Raw genomic sequence first — 24,138 nt, 5'->3', positions numbered from 1 at the left:
CTGCAGTGTTTCCTGAACAAATCCTGGGGGTCTGTGGGCCATAGACGGGTGGCAGCTGGCCTCGATGTGATCTGAGATTTTTGCGAATGGCCACAGGCTCAGTGCTGGCACCAAACCTGGGTGTGCATTAACCTGGGGAGTGCCGTTCACCCCACCCTGGTGACTTCCTGGGACCTCGCCTCACCCAACTTGCATACAACTCAGAACTCTTTTAGCTGCCGAGCCTTGCAAGGCAGCTGGCAGATGGCCTCAGATCTTGGGGTGCCCTGGACCCTTCACTGAGCTGCTCCAGACCTGGTACTGGTGGCAGCTAGTCTCGGTTCACCACATGGCCTCTCCCATGTACCTCAGGTCTAGCAGAGTTAATAACCACCACGGATTGCTTTGTATCTCCTACCAGGTAGCCATGGGTAGTCACAAGCAGTGGCTGACCTTGGCCCACATGGAAGCCCCTCCCAAGGGGCCCCAGAACCAACAAACTTGGAGGCTGTGTCACAACAGAGTACCACCTAAATAGCCCCACAAGTGCCACACTCAAAGGGTGGTCTCAACAGGCACATGATCCTGTTGGGGTGAATCCTACTTTGTGGGGTCAGCCCCCACACAACAGCTCATACCCTGTGGCCAATCCTCACAGCCAGTGAGCCTGAGAGTCGATTCCACCCACTGACATGCCAACAGCAATCAAGGCTTAACTACAACAGGAGAGCATGCACAACCCACACAAGGGACACACTTGGAGCATCAGGCATAGGTGACCAGGGAGACTGAGCCATGGGGCAACACAAAATACCTACTACATAAAGAGGCCACTTGGCCAAGACTGGCAGATGTAGCAAATCTATGAAATGAACACAGAGAGGCAGCCAAAATTAAAAAACAAAACAAAACAAAAAACATGTCCCAAATGAAAGAATAGGAGTAAACTCCAGAAAAATAATTAAATGAAATGTAAGCAAGCGACCTACCAGATACAGAGTTCAAATCATAAGGATGGTCAATGAACTTAGGGGAAGAATAGGTGATCTCAGTGAGAACTTCAATAAAAAGACAGTAAGCATAAAAAGGACATAGAAACTGTAAAAAAGAACCAGTCAGAAATGAAGAACACAATAATTGAAATGAAAACTACACTAGAAGGAATCAACAGATTAGATGAAGCAGAAGATCGAGTACTGATTTGGAAGACAAGGTAGCAGAAAATACCCAATTGGAACAGCAAAAAGAAAAAAAAAGTAAGGAAAGTTTAAGAGACCTCTGGGTCAACATCAAGTGCAACAACATTCACATCATAGGGGTACCAAAAGGAGAAGAGAGAGAGCAAGTGATAGAGAGTCCATTTGAAGAAATAACGACAGAAAACTTCCCTAACCTGGCAAAGGAAATATAAATCTAAGTCCAGGAAGTGCAGAGCATCCCAAACAAGATGAACCCAAACAGGCCTACACCAAGACACATCATATTAAAATGCCAAAGGTTAAAGACAAATAGAGAATCCTAAAAGCAGCGAGACAAAAGTAGGCAGTTACTTACAAGTGAGCTCCCATAAGACTGTCAGCTGTTTTCTTAACAGAAAATTTGAAGGCCGGAAGGAATTGGCACAAAATACTCAAAGTGATAAAAAGCAAGGACCTACAACAAAGACTACCGGCAAAGCAATCGATTAAAATGGAAGGTGAGATAAAGAGCTTCCCAGATAATTCATCACCACAAAGCCAGTGTTATAAGAAATGTTCAAGGGACTTCTTTAGAAGAAAAAAAGGGGAAAACCTTATAAATATGAATAATAAATGGCAATAACTATGTACCTACCCATAATCACTTTAAATGTAAATGGATTAAATACTCCAAACAAAAGACATAGGGTAGCTGACTGGATAAGAAAAAAGGCCCATGTATGTATTGTCTACAAGAGACCCACTTCAGATTAAAAGACACACACAGACTAAAAGTAAAGGGATGGAAAAAGATGTTTCATACAAATGGAAATGAAAAAATAAAAGCTGGGGTAGCAATACTTATATGAGACAAAATAGACTTTAAAACAAAGGCTATACTAAGAGATGTGGACATTACATAATGATAAAGGGATCAGTCCAACAAGAGAACATAATCCTAGTAAACATGCATGCACCCAACATAGGAGCACCTAAATATATAAATCAAATATTGGCTGACTTAAAGAAAGAGACTGACAGTAATACAGGCATAGTAGGAGACTTTAACACTCCATTGACACCAATGGATATAGATCTTCCAGACAGAAAATCAACAAGGAAACAGTGACCTTAAATGACACACTAGACCAGATGGATTTAATTGATATTTTTAGAGCATTTCATCCCAAAGCAGCAGAATATACATTCTTAAATGCACATGGAACATTTTCCAAGATAGACCACATTTTAGGACACAAAAGAAGTCTCAATAAATTTAAGAAGACTGAAATCATACCAATCATCTTCTCCCACCATAATAGTATGAAACTAGAAATTAATTACAAGAAAAAAAAAACTGAAAAAAAACACAAACATGGAGGTTAAATAACATGCTATTAAACAATGAATGGGTTAACAATGAGATCAAGGAAGAAATCAAAAGATACCTTGAGACAAATGAAAATGAAAACACAACTCAAAATCTATGGGACAGAGCAAAAGCAGCCCTAAGAGAGAAATTTATAGCAATACAGGCCTACCTCAAGAAATAAGAAAAACTTCAAATAAAAAATCTAACCTTATATTTAAAGGAACTAGAAAAGTAACAGGACACAAAGCCCAAAGTGAGTAGGAGAAAGGAAATTAATAAAGACCAGAGTGGAAATAAATAAAATAAAGTCTAAAAAAAAAAAATACAAAAGATCAATGAAGCCAAGAGCTGTTTTTTTTAAAGATAAACAAAATTGATAAACCTTTAACCAGACTCATGAAGAAAAAAAGAAAGAGGGTCCAAATAAATAAAATCAACAATGAAAGAGAAGTAACATCTGACACCACAGAAAAGATTGTATGAAAATACTATGAGTGATTGTATGTCAAAAAATTGGACAATCTGTAATAATGGATAAATTCCTAGAAATGTACAATCTTCCAAGACTGAATTAAGAATAAACAGAAAATCTGAACAGACCGATTATTACAAACAAAATCAAATCAGTAATCAAAAAACTCTCAACAAACAAAAGTCCTGGGCCAGATGGCTTCACAGGTGAATTTTACCAAACATTCAAAGAATTAATACCTAGCCTTCTCAAACTATTTCAAAAATTTGAAGAGGAAGAAAAGCTCCCCAGCTCATTTTATGAGGCCACCATTACCTTGATTCCAAAACCAGACAAAGACATTGCAAAGAAAGACAATTACAGGTGATATCCCTGTGAACATATATGAAAAATCCTCAACAAAATATTAGCAAACTGAATTCAGCAATACGTTAAAACAATCATACATCACCATCAAGTGGGATTTATTCCTGGGATGCAAGTTTGGTTCAATATCTTCAACTCAGTTAATGCGATACACCACATTAACAAATTGAAAAATAAAAATCATATGATCAAAAAAGTGTTAGACAAAATCTGATATCCATTTATGAAAAACTCTCTCAGCAAAGTAGAAATAGAGGGAATATAACTCAACATAATAAAGGTCACATATGACCAACCCATAGCTAACATCATACTCAATGGGGAAAAGCTAAAAGCCTTTTTCTTAAGGTCAAGAACAAGGCAAGGATGTCCATGTTCACTATTTTTATTCAATGTAGTATTGGAAGTCCTAGCCACAGCAAGCAGACCAAAAAAAGAAAAAAAAAAATAGAAAGAAAGAAAGAAAGAAATAAAAGTCATCAAAGTTGGAAAGGGAAAAGTAAAACTGTCATTTGCAGATACATGAAATTATATAGAGAGAATCCAAAAGAGTTTACCATAAAACTATTAGAACAGATAAATAAATTCAGTAAAGTAGCAGAATACAAAATTAATATTCAAAAATCAATTACATTTTTATATACCAATAACAAACTATTAAAAAGAGAAATTTGGAAAACAATCCTATTTACAATTGCATCAAAAACAACAAAATGCCTAGGAATAAATTTAACTAAGGAGGTAAAAAACCTGTACTCAGAAAATTATAAGTCATTGAAAAAAAAATTTAAAGAAGATACAAATAAATGGAAGCAGTTACCATCCTCATGGATAGGAAGAATTAACATCTTTAAAATATCCATACAACCCAAAGCAATCAGATTCAATGCAATCTCTATTGAAATACAGAGAACATACAGATGCTCACTGTCACAAATGATCAGAAAAATGCAAATTAAAACCACAATGAGATATCACCCCACATCTGTCAGAATGGCTATCATCAGTAAACCAAAAAACAAGTGTTGGCGAAGGTGTGGAGAAAAGGGAACCCTCGTGTACTGTTGGTGGGATTGTAAATTGGTGTAGCCACTATAGAAAACAGCTTGGAGGTTCCTCAAAAAATTGAAAATAGAACTACCTATGACCCAGCAATTGCACTTCTGGGTAGTTATCCACAGAAAACCAAAACACTAATTTGAAAAAATAAATGCACCCCTATGTTCACTGCAGGGCTATTTACAGTAGCCAAGATATGGAAACAACCTAAGTGTCTATCAATAGACAATTTGATAAAGAAGAGGTGGTACATATACAATGGTATATTACTCAGCCATAAAAAATGAAATCTTACTATTTGCAATGACATGGATGGACCTAGAGGGTATTATGCTAAGTGAAATAAGTCAGACAGAGAAAGACAAACACCATTTGATCTCACTTATATGTGAAACCTGAAGAACAAAATGAATAAACAGAATCAACACAGACTCATAGATACAGAGAACAAATGGTGATTGCCAGATGGGAGGGGGGTTGGAAGTTGGGTGAAAAGGGCAAAGGAATTAAGAAGTATAAATTGGTAGTTACAAAATAGTCACGGGAATGTGAAGTATAGCATAGGAAATATAGTCAATAATATTGCAATAACTGTGTATAGTGCTAGATGGATACTAGACTAATTGGGGGAATTGCTTTGTAAATTATATAAATGTCTAATCACTATGTTGTACACCTGAAACTAATATAAAATAATATTGAATGCTGATTGTAATTGAAAACTAAAAAAATAGAAAATAAAACAATAGTCACACTGTACCGTGTTGGGGCAGTTCTCACCAAAGGCCAGCTACCCCACTAACAGCTCCCTGGTGCTTGGCAGTTTATGAGGGACTTTTATGGACATTATCTCAGGAGAGTCTGAGTCCTGGGCAAAGATGGCATCTGGGAGGCTGGAGGAGGCGGGCTGCCCAAGTTTACACAGGGCAGAGACAGCCCTTATATTTCGGTCTCTTCCCTTCTAGTTCCATATTCCATCCATTTCACTGGGAAGATTCCTGAACAAAGGAGAGAGCTGGAGGGTCTCTCAGAGTGGGGATGGTGGGAGTGGGGGGTGGCGGGGCTTTGAGGCACTCAGGCAGAGCCTCTTCCTGGTACCAGCTGGAGAAGGGGTAGCTGTGGTCATGGACGTCACATCAAGGCTCCTGTCCAAATGGAAATATTTCCAAACTCAGAGATTATGGAAGATTAAGGAAAAGAAAACACCCTAAAAAGGAGTTAACCTAATTTTCTCAGATTTTAAAGCCATCCTTGGCAGTTAGAAACAGGATTTGACACCATGAATGACTAATGTTCCTTTTGGGGATATATACCTGCCCATAGGTGCCCTTGGTAGGGATTTAAATGTTCCACAGCTTTCCCAGGAGGTCTAAATCAAGTAGATTCACCTGGGCCCTTGGCGAGGTCTGAGAGCCAATGGGAGGCTTATGTTAAATGGCCCACTCTGGGCTCTTGCTCCCAGGCTGATAGTCACACATTCCCCATAATGAGCACTCATGAAGAAGCCCAGTCAGCCAGCTAAATTAAGAGCAGAGGGAGCCCAGGGGAGAGGGAAGTGTTTGCTTTGGCGGGGGAAGGTGCCTGGGCCCTGGCCTGTGTGTTTGCCTGACAAGGAGGCCCGATAAGTGGACTGCGCAGAAAGCGCTGCGTGGCGGGACCTGGGCCATCTGCCACATGTCCAGAGAGGCTGTACCTGCTGGCCTTTCAGCCCCGACCTGGCAGGAGAGGGACCCTTTGTCATCCCGTGTTCAGCTTCCTTTGCAGTCACTATGAACCCATGATTATTTTTATTCTCATAAGAATAAAAATTGAACCCTTGAACTTTTGTTTGTTTTGATGAATTACTTCCAGGCTGCTGTTTGTTTGGAGAACAAAACTACCCAGCTGCAGGGAGGGTGGAACCCAAGAGACCAACACAAGACAGTGGAGTGGCTTTTCGAGACTGCGGCCCAGTGGAGAGAGTGCAGAAAGCCTGGGTTATCTTGGCTCTGCCATTTGTTCTCTGGGCAAGTTATTCAACCTCTATGTGCATGTTTCCTTACCTGTCATAAGGGGGATCATACTCTTGGCTCTGTATACCTTACAGGAGTGTTGAGAGCATCAGATGGAATAATATCAATGGAAAAAAAATATAAATGGTAATATGCCATACACATTTTAATAAAAGTGCCCCACCCTTCAGCCTAGCTTTCTGTACCATCTGGGCATGGTGTTAGCAGGAAGATGCCATTTTGACACAGACCTTGGGTTAATAATGCCTTGTCTCTTCTGAGAGGGTTGGATGAAAAAGTCTCTATTATGTGCATAAAAGCTGAGTAAACAATAACTTTAAAATATTGCTCACTTGTAGACTTCTTGACGGGAAAATGACAGTTGATGTTTATGACTTTGTCCCAGGAGAGGGGGCCTTCCTGCTCCAAAAGCCAGCTTAGCTCTTCACTTACGTCCAAGGCACCATCCCCTGTACTTCCTAAGAGAATTTTCTCCTGCAGTTTTGGTCCTCTTTTCCACATCATCAATCGCCTGTGTTCTATTGGACGATTCCTTTCGGTACATAAATATGTCTTCATAACCATTTAAAACAAAAGCAAACTCCCTCCCCTGCCGCCAGTATCCTGCTTCCCTTTAGTTCCACCCTCATTTCTCTGCTGCTCTTCACAGCTGAACTCCCCAGAAGAGTTGTCTCTACACACTCTCTCTGCTTTCCTCAACACCTGCAACCAACAGGGCTTTCATCCTCTCAGTCCCCTGCCTAAAAGGGCACTTGTCCAGGGCCTCCATGGCTCAACCTCTCAGCAGCACTGGACTCTACTGGTCCATCTCCCCTCGGAACACATTCTCCTGCAGACCTGCCTGAGGCCACACTCACTCACCCGCTGGCCCTGCTCTGGCCCTGGCTGAGTCTTCTCAGCATCTTTGGATGGATCATCCAGCCTGCTCTAAATGTCACAGTACCCCAGGGATCTGTTGTCAGCAACTGGAATAACTCTATTTTCTCTCTTCAAAGGAGATTTTATCAGGGCCATGCGTTTACACACCATTCAGACCTCATCCTGAGCCTACTCACCATCTCCTCTAGGATCTCACACGGCACCTGAAACTCTGAATGGGCCAACCAGAACTCGTATGTCCTCCAGCTCCTTCCCTTTCATGTTCACTTCTCCTTGCCTTTCTCATTTCTGGAAATGGCACCACCATCCTGTTAACTGCTCCGATCAGAAGCCCAGGAGCCCTCTTGGCTCTCCTCTCTCCTTCACAGCTCATGTCCAATCAGCTGGTTAGTCCAGGCTGCCCTCACTCCTTGCCTGGACCCACCCAGGAGCCTGATAACTGTGCTCCTCCTGGTCCTCTACAACAGTGGTTCCCAACCTTTTTGGCAACAGGGACCTGTGCTTCTATGACAATCTAATGCCTGATGATCTGAGGTGGAACTGAGGTGGTGACGCTAGCGCTGGGGAGCAGTTGTAAACACAGATGAAGCTTCGCTTGCTCACTCGCCAGCTGCTCAACTCCTGCTGTGTGGCCCAGTTCCTAACAGGCTATGGATGCGTACTGGTCCACAGCCTGGGGTTTGGGGACTCCTGTTCTATAACCTACACTACATACAACAGCCAGAGTGAGCTTTCCAAAGCACCAATCAGATCACAACCTGCCATGGTTTAGATTCTTCACGGAGTTCCCACTATACCTGGAATAGAAGCCAAGCCCCTTACACAAGACCCGTGTGATCCCGCCCCTGCTCCTTTATTCAGCCTTCCAGCCACTCTGGCCTCCTCCCCACCCTGTGACCAAGCAAAGCTCCTTCCCTTCAGGGCTGTTCACTTTCTGCTTTTTGTGCTTGGAACACTCACTCACAGAATACCGCAGGGCTGCCATTCTCATTGTTCAGCTATCAGTTTAAAGTTCCCCTCTTCGGGAAGGCCCTCCCTCCCCTTTCCCAGTTAAACACAGTCTTCCTTGTTGCTCTCTACAACATTACATATTTTGTTATTTCATAGCACTCATCCGCATTTCAAATGATCTTACGTATTTGTTGGTTTGTTTTCATTGTCTATCTCCTTTCTCCTCCCAGGATGTCAATGGCTAGGCTCTGTCTTGTTCACTCTTACAGCCTTAGCACTGGTACAGTGCCTGGCATATAGAAGGAGCCCAGTAAATACAGAGTCCATTAACTGTATAGAATTGTTCAGTGTCCAACACGCATCATTAGAGTATTTTGGGCATGGATGGGGTCTTGGAGGTCTCCGAATCTGAATTTAATTTTTCTTTTTTCTTTTCCTTTTTTAGACAAAGAAACTGAGGATAAGAGAAGGCAAATTATGTGGTCAAGGTGTCACAGCAGGCTGGAGGCAGAGCCAGCCTAACTCCAGTCTCAGAAAAGACTTGACAATTGTGCTAATGTTGCTGATCCTAGTGGTGAAGAGAGGACTATAATTAGGGTGCCTTCCCAGTGAGGGAGCCTGTTTTCTTCTGCTTACTATGACATGGTGAAGGCCTCCTTTACTTGTGGGGCTCCATCCATGGGCAAACCTCCTACTGTATAAACTGCAGAGTTGGTAGTGAAGCTGGGTGTAGGTAGGTCTCTCAGGACAGGTGTCAGTCGTTATAGGGTTTAATTGGCCTTTATATTGATTGAGGTGCCCCACTGATATGGGAAAGCAATGCTAAGCTGCCTAGCAGCCTTCGAATCACTAGGATGAGGCTAAGACTAAAAAGCAGGCTTGGATGAGGGGCCCTGGGGCTCGTCCCTGTGGGCAGAAGAGAAGGCCTGTCTATAGCGAGCGAGGTCAGCAATGAAGGCCCGGAAGGGCCTTCTCTTTCTCTTCCTGTTATCTGACACGCCACATATATTGCTTTCGTAACTTACGTTGCCCTTAAGCCTGAGTCTTCAAGTGGTGTTTATATCTACAACTCAGTATTAAAAACTACACTCCAACAGCAGAGTGATATTTCTAGCCAGGTAGTCAGTAAGTTAACAAACCATCACTCAGCCACCTCCTGTTTAGAGAGGGCTGAACAAAGGAGAGCTGGTTTTGGGGACAGAGAACAAAGGGGGCTGAAGATCCAGAAGAGGAAGAGAAGCTTTGCCAAGCAGGATAGGAGCATCTGGGCTGGCCACCCTATTGGGCCTGGGTTTCTGACGCTGCCTCTTGAGGCTTTCTCCAGGAAGGAGCAGAGGTCAGACACATGTGCGGTGACTGAAAGGCCAGTCCTGTGGCTTTGGGAACATGCAGTAAGCTTCCTACTTCCTTCTTGCTTCACTGCAAGCCTTCCCCCTCACCTCCCCCAAGTGTTGGTGAGCAGAGTGGGGTGACCTGGGGGAAGGTGCACTTACATTTCTTCTGAAGAATGTTCTGTCTGGCCTTGATGAATGCCAGGATGTCAGAGTCTGTCTGGCTGTCCCCGGTGAGAGGGATGGATGACGTTGGTCTCTTAGGGATGCTGGAGACAACCACAAGTCACACTTTACTACACCTTATGTTTGGACTCAGTGCTTACCTTTCCAACGTGCTTTTCCATTTCCAGTGGCCTGATCTCACCCAGGAAGCTGTGCGAATGAATTTGCCTCCTCCTCCCTTCCTTTACCTTCTCTGTGCACCAGCCACAACAATTCTTTACAGGCAAATTTGTCATGTCCTCCCCTGGCTTAAACCTGTAAGTGGCTTCTCATCACTCTTGGAATGAAATCCAAACTCTATTCCTGTGTGATCTAATCCCTGTGTGGTTGTGTCCCTGGTTCACTACACTCAGGCCACTCCGCCCTTCTTTCTGTTACTCCAATTCACCCAGTTCTTTCTGGCCCCAGGCCCTTTGCTTCAGCTGTCTTCTTTCCCTGGACTGCTGTCCCCCTAGAACTTTACACGTCTCCATGTGCTTTCTTCTACCACCTTCTCCATTGCTTCACCACCACCCCCTGTTTCCTTGCCCCTCCAACTTAGCCAAACTAAACCCAATTGACCTGGGCCTGTCTCCTTCGGCACCCAATTTAGATGTCACGTCCTTTAGGATGTCTCCCTAGTGCATCCCCATCCCCTACCGCGGCATAGCTAGTTGCTCCTGAGGCAGAGACAACTACCATCTTTCCTTAAAAACAGAACCATAACATTTAGCTAAGTAAGTTACAAAAGCTAAACAAAAATCTACATTTTCCAGCCTCCTTTGCAGCTATGTGTGGCCGGGTGACCAGATTCTGGCCAGTGAGATTTGTAAGAAGTGTGGGATTTCTAGGAAATCTTCTTAAAAAGGGAGGGATATATGTCACCTTCCCCCTCCTCTTTTTCCATCCAACTCTTATATGTAAAACACCCCCTTAAGAAAATTCAGAGCAGAGTACTCTCCTGGCTTTGCCAAGATTCCATCCTCACCCCAGTCCCTCAACACAGCAAGTGACAGTATCCATTCTCTTAGAAGGCAGTGAGGGTTATATTTGAGTGTTGTTCGCCATCTCAAGCAATCTTTTATGCCAGCATTCCTGCTGCAACTCAGTGAGCAGCAGGGCTAGAGCAAGTGTTACCATGGGGAGGGGAGGCATGGTAGAATCCCCCCTTGGACACCTTGGGAGAAGAGCAGGGTCTGCCAGGTGAGTAAGGTCACTCAGGCCTTCTAGTCAGAGGGCACAAAGAGCAGGCCCTGGAGAGAGGCCTGATTCACTTATTCAGCCTGGAGTGAATGACTCCTAGGGCTGAGGCGAGGCTTGTCATCTTTGTGTCCTTCCCTTCCCCTGAGGTGGGGCTATGTTGGAACTACCCCTGGGCCAGCTCTTCTTTCCTTTAATCGTCTCAGGTATATCCATTCACAAGGAGATGTGAAGCAATTCTGCCTGCACAGGGCTCCAGGGCCCCTGGCAGAAAATTCCCTGGCTCTGGGAGTTGGCATCTGTGAGAGATTCCAGGGGAACCCAAGGTACCAGGGCAGAAGCCCTGTCAGTGTGGCTGCTGGACAAAGGCTCCACAGATTGTGGGGGAAGCAGACTGGCTGATTTCAGCTCACTTTTCTCTGACCATCACAGACATCAGAGGGTCAAGACCACAGACCTGTCGTCCAGGGAGGCACTGGTGCTGTTCTGCTCCTGGCTGTACGTGATGGGGCAAGGTGAGGGCAAGATTTTCCTGGCATTCACATCACTGTACAAAACCAAACCCACAAAGGAAAATGTATGGAGGTTTACAGAAGAGAAATTCAGGGTCTATATTTAAGAGCTGTATGGACTGAATATTTGTGTTGCCCCCAAATCCAAATGTTGAAGCCCTAACTCCCAATATGATGGTGTTTGGAGGTGCAACCTTTGGGAGGTAATTAGGTTTAGAAGAGGTCATGACAGTGGGGCCCCCATGATGGGACTGGTGTCCTTATAAGAAGAGGAAGAGGGAGCAGAGTTTTCTTTGAATCATGGGAAGACACAGCAAGTAGGTGACCATCTACAAGCCAGGAAGAAGATTCTCACTGGAAACGGATCATCTGGACTTTGATATGGGACTCTCCAGCCTTCAGAACTGTGAGAAGTAAATAAATGCCTGTAGTTCAAGCCACCTAGTCTATGATATTTTGTTTTGGCAGCCCGAGCTGACTAACACAGGAGGCTATGGATGACGTGGATGATGTTTTAACTTAGGCTGCTGTAACAGAATACTACACACTGGGTGGCTTAAACAGCAAAAATTTATTTCTCACAATTCTTCTGGAGGCTAGAAGTCTGAGATCAGGGTGCCAGCATGGTCAAGTTTCTCTAAGCACCCTCTTTTGGCTTGCAGACTTCTGACTCATGGTATTCTCACTTGGTGGAAAGAGAGTGAGTTAGGTCTCTGGCCTCTTATAAGAGCACTACTTGCATTAGAGAGCTCCACCCTCAGGACATAATTACCTCCATAATTGGGGATTAGGTTTCAACATATGAATTGTTGGAGGACACGTTCGTTCTATAACATTCTGCCCCTGACTCCCCCAAATTCATGTCTTTCTCATATACAAAATATATTCATTCTACTCCAGCAGCCCCCATAGTCTTAACTTGATCCAGCATCAACTCTAAACTTTGAAGTCCAAAGAGTCTAAATATCATATAAATCAGATATGAGTGCAGCTCAAGTACCATTGGTTCATCCTGCGACAAAGTTCCTCTCCAGCTATGAATTCAAACCTATGAATTCAAACAATTTATGTGCTTCCAGGCATAGGACAGACAAACCCATTTCAAAAGGGAGAAATAGAAAAGAAGGAAGGGGTGATGGGTCCCAAGAAGTCTAAAACTTAGGAAGGGAAACTCCATGAGATCTTATGGCTCAAGGAGAATCCTCTTTGGCTTGATGATCTGCCCTAGGGTAAAGGTCCTGCCTTCTGCACCACCTGGGGTGGAAGTAGCCAGGCTTTGCTGGGCAGGGTTATACTCTCATGTTTCTGTTGGGAGGCCCCCCTACCTCGACTTTGGGCAGAGGCTTTCTGGCCTGTTGAAATCAAGGCAATGGTCTCCCCTTTTGGAATGGAGGGGCAGCCCCAATGACCTCTGCATCGCCTTTGGAGTCATTCTTTTCCTGCCCTGGGGAAGAGTGTTTGTTCACAGTGGATCAGCTCTATGGTCTTGTCCTGTAAAATCTAAATTGTCCAACATCCTGTCTTTATTCTTCCCCATCTCCTTTTCAGTTCAAACTGGCAGTTTTCCCACTGGGGTGGCTGAGTAAGTCTGTGATTCACACCTGTACCAATCTCCTTATCAAATGGTTGCTTGGTTACACTCTTAATGTTCTTCTCTGAAGACACTTTCTCATGTTTTGCATTATGAACAGGCTGAGAATTTTCCAAATCTTTACATTCTAGTTCTTTTTTGCTTAATAACTCCATCTTCAAGTCATTTCTCTCTTTTCATATTTTACTATAAGCAGTCAGGAAGAACCAAGCCACTTATTCAACATTTTGCTTAGATATCACCTCAGGTAATGTCCATTTTCATCACGTGCAAGTTCTACCTTCCAAAAAACACTAGAACAGGAACATAATTTAGCTTTTTTTTTTTTGCCACCTTGTAACAAGGATTGCCTTTTCTTCATTGTCCAATATGTTCTTCATTTCTGTCTGAGCCCTCATCAGAATGGCCTCTACATCCATGTTTAAATGAACATTCTGTACACAATTATTTATGTCTTCTCTAAGAAGATGCAAGCTGTCTCTGCAGCTCTCCTCTTTTCTTCTTGAGTCCTCACCAGAAGAATTACTTTTAAAGGTCCTTTCACGATCTCAGATTCTTGTAGCACGCATATCAAAACTCTTCCAGCCTCTGCCCATTGCTCAGTTCCAAAGCTGCTTCTACATTTTTTAGTTATTTGTTAGAGCGGCACCCCACTTCTGGCACCAATTTCTGTCTTAGCGGTTACTATAACAAGGTACCGTGTGGCTTGCAAATAATGGAAATTTACTTTTCACAGTTCTGGAGGCTGGAAGCCTGAGCTCAGGGTGCCAGCGTGGTCAGATTCTGGTGAGGAGAGCCCTCTTCTGACCGCTGGTTTCTGACTGCTGACTTCTCATTGTGTCCTGACGTGGGAAGAGAGTGAGCTAGCTTTCTGGCCTCTTTAGAGTTTCAACATATGAATTTTGATGGGACAGGGACATTTAGTCCCTAAGAGATGTTTTATACATGAATTTTCATGTTGGAGCATTGCATGTGTTGGATGTGCAAACTGAACCAAAACAACGAAGATTGCAACTGTCATTTATAGACACCGTCTACACACCAGGTCCAGGAAAGCACTCTGCACACGTCATGCCATTTAATCTTCTCAATAGCCTCATTATTCCCATTATATACCCGAGAAACCTGAGGCTTGGAGAGGTTAAAGAAATTCTAAAAGTCACCCAGCCGGTAAGTGGCAGAACCTAGGTCTAATCACAACTCTGTTGAGGGTTCAGAACCCGTGCTCTCTGGCTACTTTATTAACTGGACTTGACTCTGTGGTGTTCTGCAGAAGTACATGCTAGAGGTGCATGGCTTGCCCCTGGCCACGTCATCTGCCCTTAGGTGGCCCCAGCTGACCAGCTCCACGCTCCTTGAGTAAGGAGTTGGATCTGACAGCTTATACAGATGCTATTTTGCTCATTTTACTAAACTGCCTGGTGCATGTGCCTTACCTTGCCTTGCCTGGTTGCAAACAGCAGAATCCAGCAGCATTCCTTGGGAGATAAAGGGCCAGGGGCTAAAGCTGTCCCAGATGCCAGGGACCGAATGGGATCCTCTTTCTTGCTTCATGATGGTCCTGCCTAGACACCATGTCAGAGCTGGAAGAGGCCTAAAAAGCCACCTGGATAGAACCCTTCTATTACAGATGGGAACAGTAAGGCTGAGGTGGACCAGGGATAGAGACAGGTGCAACAGCTTTGCCAAGTTTGCATCAAGAGTCCAAGGACCTCCACAGGCCTGAAAGTCTGCTGTCCCAGCCATGAATGAGTACAGCCCCTTCTCCAGCTCCAGCCTTCTGCCCTGTCCCGTCTCACCCAACTGCAAGGCCTCTTACTCTGGGCCTGCCTCCACAGGTTTAGAATTGTAGGTCAAACAAACAGGACAGGAAATCAGAGCCTGAGACTTCCTCACCCCCGCGTCCCCTGCCTCCCCTCATGCGTATTTCCCAGCATTCCAGAGACTCTCCACTGAGGCTTTGGGAGGGTTAGGGATCTGTGTTGATTGGTGAGGGCTGCTGTAGGACCAGAGGCAGCCACAAGGTGGCAGGCTCTGCATGCTCTTTTTTAGAGAACCGTTGCCAACTCTCAGGGCTCTTATTGGTGCAGGCAGAGAGAAGGGAAAGAGAAAGGGCTTTCCATTCTGTAGGTACTTTGATTACATAAGGTCCAGGTCAGTTTGGAAGCTGCAGCAAACTTTACAAAATCAAGTCATTAGCACAGAAGTGTGTCATTAACTCAATAGTTCCCCAGGGGAGCCTTTTCTAAGATTCCTGGAGTGTTCACAGGTGCCAAACACCTGTGAAGGTTGGAAATAAATGGAAGAGGAACAGAGATGGACATGGCAGGGCAGAAGGGATGCAGATCGCACCATGGCAGATGGGCGATACGGCACCCTCTGCAGAGGCCCAGCTGCCCACCTTGCTGCCTCAAAAACAGCTCATGTAGGAAGATGGCACAATGTGAAGGTTTGGGGCTCCTGAAATGACTCCTCTGATCCTAAAGTTGCTCCAGTGCCACTGAATGCCATAGCTTGGTTTCTGAACCACCAGGATCATGTTACAAATTACTTTAGCCTCTCTCCTGACCAATCGGCCTTTGACACTGAATTCATTTCTCATGTTGACATTCTAGAGACAGAAGATATCAGCCATCAGAATTAATTATCTTTCTTAATAAGGATTAATAAACAATGTTAATAATAATGAGACCTCCTGGTGTTGTAAATTGAGTATGAGCATCTTTGAGGAAGTGATAAACCTGAGATGCAGAGGACCAGCCCCTGGCAGCAGTGAGTCCATCAAGAGCAGCCACAGCGGAGCTCAGGTAGAAAGAGTCAGCCAGACTCTTGCTCTCTCCCTCCAGCAGCTCCTCAATGGCACTAGAACATTTATCTGCTCATAGAATAATAGCATCTGGGGAAACTTGATGCATCTTACAAAAGAGATGAGGGAATCTCAAAGTGGGAAACTGACTTGCCCAAGGGCCCACTGCTTGGAAGAGTGATGACGAAGTTTTGTTTGCTCCATCTTTTGTGAAAGTCTAAACTGAGGGGACTCTTTGGAGTCAACCAATGGTGGTCTGATGCACTTCTTGATATCTAAGGTTCTGGACTTCAGATTTAAAGACCTCTTGCCAAGCACAGCTGGAATACCTAAGGAATGTCCAAGAGCGCCAAAGCCAGTGTAGGCCCTACTTCTCAGACAAAGAGGATGCTGGAGGAGGAGCATGATTCTAATGGTGGGTTTTACAAGGAGATCCTAGGAGGCCCTGCCCAGTGGCTAGTTCTTAGATCTAGTCTATGGTGAGCACCTCTTAGAGATGCTGGCAGGTAAAGGCTGGCAGCAGAGTGGACGAATGGACAAGCCATAAAGAGTGGCAGCCTTGGCTGATAGTGTAAGAGAAGGACAAAGAAGCACATGGAGGGAGACGAAAGAAAAAAAAGAAAGAAATCATTAGTAAAATGAGGAGACTAATTCCAGGGTTTCCCAGCTGAAATGGTGGGGCCAACAACAGGGAGGGAGTTCTGGTTTTCCAGTCAGAGGCTGGCCTTCGAAGGAAGCACAGGTTTCCTCTTTGAAAATCTTGGCCCTTTGAGAAAATCAGACTGTGGACACTTTGACAGAGTGAAGGCCTTGAGCAGGAGGACCTGGCATTTGGCAGAATATAAAGAAAGCACGTTTGTATGAAATAGTACAGAATATGGGTGGGAAAATGCCACCTCCTACTAAACAACAGAACATACATGTGCCCAAAAGGGCAGTCATTTACGTTAAAGGAACTTGATATGAGGAGTGGGGTGGAGTCCCTTCAGTTTAGACTTTCGCAAAAGATGGAGCAAACAAAACCTCGTCATCACTCTTCCAGACGCTGGCCGGCCTGGGTTCTGATCCTGTCTCAGCACTTTCCACCTGTAATTTTTGGTATCCAAACTACTGTGTGAGAGGGAATTTGGGGTGCCAACCACTCACAGTCGAGGTATCTTAACACTTGGTTTCAGGACACTTGGTTTTCTCTGCTGAGGGAGAAATCTGACCATAATACTAGCTGCCACACAGATGACAGGGCTCCAGGGCCCACCTGAGAACCATCTCCCCGAAGACTTTCTTCCCAGCAGTCATCAAAGGGGCTTGGGTAGAGTTCTAGTAGGAATATTTGAGAAAAACTCCTATGGGTGATCTGATATGCACCTTTGAAATTCAAGGTCTGAACTTCACTTGGCAGGCGTAGTCTGTTTCTACCTAATAGCCCTGGGCTGTGTTTACTGGGCCTTTCTTGATACCCCCAGCCATCTCACACACACATACAAGTGCAAGGAAATTATCCTTGAAGTAAAATAAAAGTTAGTTAGAGATGGGCTTCCTATTTCTTGGGCAGGATATTTATACCAATAGGACCTATAGTAGAGTTCAGAAACAAGCTGGAGAAATAACCAGGGGTTCTGAGCTTCACAACTGGGAGGAGAGTTTATTCACATGTGACAGACACACGAGAGGCTCAGAATGGAGCCAGACTCGAGGAAGCTCTGTCCTCTTGGTTGGCCTGGATCAGTGTTTTTCAAACATGCGCTGTGGAGTCCTGGGGTTTCAGGGAGGGGGCCCTGCGTGAGGAAGGAGGAAGGTATACAAGGGTTGAACACTCAAGTGCCCCAGAGGTTGGCAGGTACCCAAGCGAAAGCACGGAGAGGGTCTGTGTAGGACACTAGTGCTGAGCTGCCTGTAGTGCCATAGAGCAGTGTAACTGTCTACTTACGCTGCCTTCCATTTTTTTTTTTTAAATTGATGGCTTATTTTTTAGAGAAGTTTTAGGTTTATAGAAAATTGAGTGGATAGTACAGAGCGTTCCATTGTATCCCCCACCCCTTGTTGTTTCCCCTATCATTAACATCTTGCATTGGTGTGGTATATTTGTTATAACTGATGAACTGATGTTAATACATTATTATTAAGTGAAGTCCATAGCTTACATGGGGGCTTGCTCTTTCTATTGTATATTCTATGGGTTTTGACAACTGCACAGTATCATATATCTACTATTAAAGTATCCTACAGCATAGTTTCATTGACTTAAAAATCTCCTGTGTCCCCTCATTCATCCTTTCCACCCTCCCTTCTCCCCGCAGCAGCCAGCAATCTTTTTACTGTCTCCAAAGTCTTGCTTTTTCCAGAAGGTCATAGTTGGAGTCATATAGTAGGTAGCCTTTCACTTAGTAACATGCATTTAAGCTTCCTCCACGTCTTTTCATGGCTTGATAGCTCATTTCCTTTTAGTGCTGATAACATTCCATTGTCTGGATGAACCATAGTTTATTTATCCATTCATCTTTTGAAGAACATCTTGGTTGCTTCCAGTTTTGGCGGTTATGAATAAAGCTGCTGTAAACATCTATGGGCAGGTTTTTGTGCAGACATAAGTTTTTAATTCCTTTGGGTAAATACCAAGGAGTGTGGTTGCTGGATGTTATGGAAAGAGTGTGTTTAGTTTTATAAGAAACTGTCAAACTGTCTTCTAAGGCGGCTGTATCATTCTGCATTCCTACCAGCAATGAATGAGAGTTTCTGTTGCTCCGCATCCTCGCCAGCGTTGGTGGTGTCATGCTTTTGGATTTTAGCCATTCTAATAGGTGTGTCATGGTATGTCACTGTTGTTTTAATTTGCATTTCCTTAATGGCTTATGATATTGAGCATCTTATTGTACACTAATCTGCCATCTGCATGTCTTCTTTGGTGAGGTGGCCGTTCAGCTCTTTTGCCCTTTTAAAAATTGTTGTTGAATTATAAGAGTTTTTTGTATATTTTGGATACAAATCTTTTATCAGATATGGTTTGCAAATATCTTCTCCCAGTCCATGGCTTGCTTCTTCATTCTCTTAACAGTGTCTTTCACAGAGCAGCATTAATTTTAATAAAGTCAAACTTATCAATTTTTCTTTTATGGATTTACACTGCCTTTTAAAACAGCAGGATAGCCGAACAGAACGTATTTGACAGTTGTTGACCCTGGGCTTGGGGGCTCACACAGGAGATGTTTTCTAAAACTAGGATAAAGCGGATGTACTGACACTGAGGGCCAGTTTGGGGTATGTGGAGAAGTCCAGGGTTTTTTTTTAAAAGAATAGTTTTATATTATAGAAAAGTGGCATAGATAGTACAAATAGTTTCAGTGTACCCTATAACTAGTTTCCCTTGTTATACAATCTTATATTAGTATGACACATTTGTTTCAACTAACGAACCTATTCTCATTCATTATTATTAACTAAAGTCCAAACTTCATTCAAATTTTCTTAGTTTGTACCGAATGTACTTTTTTGATCCAGGATTCTATCCAGGACAGCACATTACACTTTGTTATAGTATCTCCTTAGGCTCTTCTTATTTGTGGTAGTTTCTCAGACTTTCCTGTTTTTGATGACCTTGACAGTTTTGAGGAATACTGTCAGGTATTTTGTAGAATGTCCCTCAATGATGATTTAACTGGGGTTATGGGTTTTTCAGAAGAAGACCACAGAGGTAAAGTGGCATTCTCATCACATCATATCAAGGATACTCTCTGACAAGACCCCCCCGCCCCCACCACCCAACTGCTTTTTAAAAAGTTCTGTTTCACATTTTCAATGAGAGATCTCAGCTCCTTTTTAAACTCAGTCAACGGATCACTCCTTGGTGGCGGAGTTGTTGTCTGGTTGGAAAGAGATAACAACATGCATGGCATGAGAAAGAATCTGCCTTCAAAAGGTGCCCTCTGTGTGAGGAGAGGCTCTGTTGGATCATGCCATCGTTAGAAAACTGGCTCAGGGCTGTCCTCAGGGGGCGCTGCTCACATCTCTCCTGAATCTGTGATAAGGCAGTCTTTTACCAGCGCTCTCCTGTATCCTGGCAGGCTGACTACTCTCTGCATGAGCACCAACATCTCCCCTCTCCCACGCTACCCTGACCTCTCCTCTACTGCCAGCCCCCTTCTTCCTGCTCAGGGCTCAGGACCAGGGCTTCACGTCGAACCTCTTGTCTCTTGTTGCCATGGCACACGGTCTATTGGCTGTCAGATTAAAGGGGAAGGGCTGAAGGGGATGTGCTCAAACAAGCCAGAAAGCCACTGGCCTGGGTATCTATAACCAATTTAACATTAAAAGTGATTGATCCTCCTGAATCATGCAGCCTATAGAGAGATGATTAGAGCAGCAAGAATGGGTTGAGGACAGGTAGGAAGCCTTTTCTGGGTACTCTCAGCCTGTCTGCAGAGTTCTCTCCTTACCTTTTGTTAGAGAGAAGCTGGGGCCTTTCGTGCAGGGATTCAGGCGTCTGGTGAAAGGGCTTCGTGAGATTGAGTGACTGCACTGCTGGAGTGTCTACCTATTGGCCCAAGAAGGAGTTTCACAGTGTTAGCTTGAATCTAATGACATGGGAAAGTGTCCTTGATGTATTACTTAAGGGGAAAAGGCAGCTATAAAAGTTGGTATATACAACACACATGAGAAAAAAATCAATCTAAACGTAATAATGACCATAATGATGGGCATCAAAATATTTTGGATGGCAAGATTACAGGTGATGTGGGGTTTATACTTTGTGCTTTTCTGGGCTAAGTTTTCCAAATTGAGCATGTATGATCTTTGGTCGTTAGGAAAAAAAAAATGTTTAAAATGTGATCTGATAATTCTCCAGAAGTCCTTTCTGGTTTTGCTTCCTCTTGTCCCAAAGAGATGCTACCAGAGTGAGGAGAACTCCACTGAACACTTTGTGTAGGGAACAGCTCTGCCACGGTGCCTGGAACCTTGCATGTTTCACACGGGGCTCGTGGATAAGGCTTCAACTGTAGCTTCTGTGAGTCTTGGCAGAATGCCCTATGATTTTCCCAGAACACGAGAGCATAGAGGCTTATGAATAGCTGCTACAAGACTATTTCCCATCTGCCTCCCTGTCTCCCCAAGATACTGACATGGGACAGTTTCTTATTGCCTCTCATGTTCTGATGAGGTTTAAGGATTTCTGCCTCGCTTCACTCAGAATATATCTGCAGACTGTAAAACCACTCAGCATAAGCATAGAATTGGCTTTTCAGGAACAGGATGCCCCATCATCCCTGTTGCACTCATCTGGTCCCTTTTGTTTCAGCGATACCCTGTGGGACAGAGGACACACGGAGCTGAAACCTCTGGCTGCTCTGGCTTTCACTGTCTATGTAAGTCATAAACTGTCTGACTCTGTCAGCCTTGCCCAGACATTTCCTGAATCACATGGGATGTCCCTCATCTACTATTCAGGGACTGAAATCCCTTGGGTCCTGGCAGTGGCTGACACCTCACTCACCAACGACCTCACTAGGAAGGGCTCTTAACTGGAGAACAGACAGGACCTAGGGGTGCTATGAATGTGGATGGGAACCAATCATATCTTGATTTTTCCTGACTTCTACCTGAAATTTAGCATTTCTTTTAATGATAACTGTAGACAGCAAACCACAGTTGTATTAGCAGTACCAGTGACTTTGTCACCAGTAGAAATCACAGACATTTCATATTACATTACAGATGCAGAAATCTCGAAATAGTGTGTTCATCATTACTTTGAAATTATGGTAAAAATTGAGCCCACCTCTTATTAATTTATAATTGATAAGATTAATTACTGAATTAGTAAAGTGGTACATGTATTATTATGCCATATTGTTTTAAAAATGTTTTGAAAATTGTATTTCAATCTTATTGGTTTTCTTTGTAATCTTATGTATTTAATTTTATCTAAATACTCTCCCCTATTGTCTGGTCATGTGGCTACTTGGTAACATATTTGTTACTGCTGCCTTACTTTCTGGGGGCAAATATCTTCTTTGGCTCTCAGCTTCCTTGTCCTTAAAATGAAGGGATCAGCCTGTCAGATCATTTCTAAGGGTTCTGCCAGCCATGTAAGTGACATGAGCATGTGCATTTCATCATTTCAATGTATCACTGAGGAATTACATGAGGACAATCAGAATCAGGGGTTTGTACTGACATTTCTAAATGGATTTTTTTTCCCACCTTCATTATAGTATAAAGAACTTTTAGGAATTTGTCTAGAAAATATGCAAAAGTTTATCTACAAATATGTCCTAAACATTAAATGATAGATTAAATAGATTAAAATAAGTCCCTGTGATGGAACAGTGACAGCCATTAGAATGATGGTGAAGTATTAATAACATGGAAGAGTAGTCATGCTATACAATTAAATGTAAAAGCCATTTGTGATAACTGAAGACCAAAATGATTCATTTTTTATGAAATCATATAAATGTATATACATAGAAAAAAGATAAAATAATAGAACCCAACCTGATAATATTGGTTATCCTTAAGCGGTGGGATTATGCTGATTTTTATTCCTTTGTTTTTTCCCTATATTTTCTAAAATTTCTCTCTCTCACATATACATACATATAGTATATTCGTAATATATATAACTGTAGTATGAAAATAATAATGTTGTCAATATGATATCACTGGAGAATATTACACAGAGCAACAGTGAAAAATCCATTGGCTTTGGGAGCTGCCCCTTCCATCTCCCACCTTTCTATGTGACAGGTACCAGAGCAAGGGAGCAATGAGCTGCTGACCCTTTGCATTCCTTGTCAGTCAGATAAGTGCTTGCTTCGTGAGCCAGGAGCTGAGAGTTGAAGCTCCCACTCTTCTTCCTCTGGCAGCTCCATGGAGCATGTGTGCCTGGCCCCCCGTAGCTGCCCTGACGTTCCCCAGGCCACAGGAGGAGGATGAAATCTAGGGTAGCAAGGGGCACGGCCGGCCACCCATACCTGCAGGCTGGTGGCCTCCTCTGCCCACCAGGCTTCAAACTCTTTCTGCAGCTTCACCTTGGCTTTGTCCATGAGCAGCTGCAAGTGCTCAATCTCCACCTTCAGGGCCTTCAGGTGCGTGAACATTGTTTTATACCTACAGTGGAATCAGGGAAGAGTCTGAAAGTCACTGGTGGGGAGGGACTGTCGATGGCAGGGACTGTGCCTCAGAAGCCTGACAGTGCTGCATTGGTAACAGGGACTGGGTGCTATGGTTGCCCACTGAGGCCAGAGTATGGAGCCAGGGTTTCAGTCCATCACAGAGAAGCAGAGTCAGGCGTTTTCGTCCAGTAGGCTCATGGGCCTCTATGTGTGAGACGGACAACCGCTCTCCAAGGATGATAACTACCATCATTGAGCCCATCCTAAGGGGTAGGCATTGTTCTAGGCACTGCACATATATACAGTCCTTTCATCCTCTTCACAACCCTATGAAGAAGAAACTCTCATTATCCTCTCCACTTTACAGATTTGGAACCTCAGGCACGGAGAGGTTAAGTAACTTGCTCTATGGCACAGAGCTAATAAACAGAGGAGCCAGGATGGGAACCAGGCTATCTGATTCTAGGACCACAGTCCTAACTACCTGAGCATCTGGTGGTTCATCTTTGTTCTGAGGACCAAAGGTTACAATACAGTCGTTAGTGCATAGCCAAACTGCAAAGGCAACTCGACTTCTGAGATGACCCTGAAGTTGGAAATATGGACCAAGGGGACAAGATGGGGTGGAGTAAAGACACAGAAGAGTGAAGTGGAAAGGAACTGAGAAAAGTAAATAGAGTGAAGGAGAAAGAGGACAACTGGGGTGTCAGCCCAGCGGGTGGAGAACAACGGTGCCTGTGCAGGAGGGCAGCACAAGGCCTTCTGGAAGGAGGATTCTGGCAGGAAAAAACACAGCGCACAGTTAACAGGAGTGAACTGGAGACCAGCTGCATGGGGCTTTGTTCTCGCCAAGTCTCAGATGGCAGAGCATGTAAAGTAATGTGTGTGTGTGTGTGTGTGCAGTATTATTATGTTTGGGGGCAGGTGATGGAATTTGCTTAGGGTGCATGCCTAGCCAGCCCAGAGGTGGCATGTGTCGTAATGACATCATCAGCACTTTGAGGGCAAGAAGGTTACTTCTTTGATCTCCCCAAAATTTCTCCATGGCATAGAGGAGAGAGCAACTATTGGTTGAATGCATACATGAACGAATTAACTAAGAAGCTTGACTGGAGTG

At 43.9% G+C, this 24,138-nt stretch overlaps 1 protein-coding gene across 11 annotated transcripts in view; it reads right to left on the bottom strand.

Annotated features, from left to right (window-relative positions):
• The window catches only part of KIF6 (kinesin family member 6), a 369,244-nt gene that overhangs the window by 3,606 nt on the left and 341,500 nt on the right, over positions 1 to 24,138 (bottom strand). For 10 of the 11 annotated variants that reach the window (XM_039856356.1, XM_039856361.1, XM_039856362.1 and 7 more), the window contains 4 exons: positions 22,881 to 23,016; positions 20,343 to 20,440; positions 11,461 to 11,550; positions 9,762 to 9,868 (listed from right to left, as the gene is read on the bottom strand). In XM_039856356.1, the coding sequence (XP_039712290.1) occupies positions 9,762 to 9,868; positions 11,461 to 11,550; positions 20,343 to 20,440; positions 22,881 to 23,016 (431 nt within the window). The remainder of the gene's footprint in view (positions 1 to 9,761; positions 9,869 to 11,460; positions 11,551 to 20,342; positions 20,441 to 22,880; positions 23,017 to 24,138) is intronic. The other variant, XM_039856357.1, reaches the window with a different exon arrangement.

The sequence above is a fragment of the Pteropus medius genome, unplaced genomic scaffold, assembly GCF_902729225.1.
Source record: "Pteropus medius unplaced genomic scaffold, Ma_sr-lr_union100, whole genome shotgun sequence".
Taxonomy (NCBI): domain Eukaryota; kingdom Metazoa; phylum Chordata; class Mammalia; order Chiroptera; family Pteropodidae; genus Pteropus; species Pteropus medius.
This window is presented reverse-complemented; position numbering and strand designations above follow the sequence as displayed.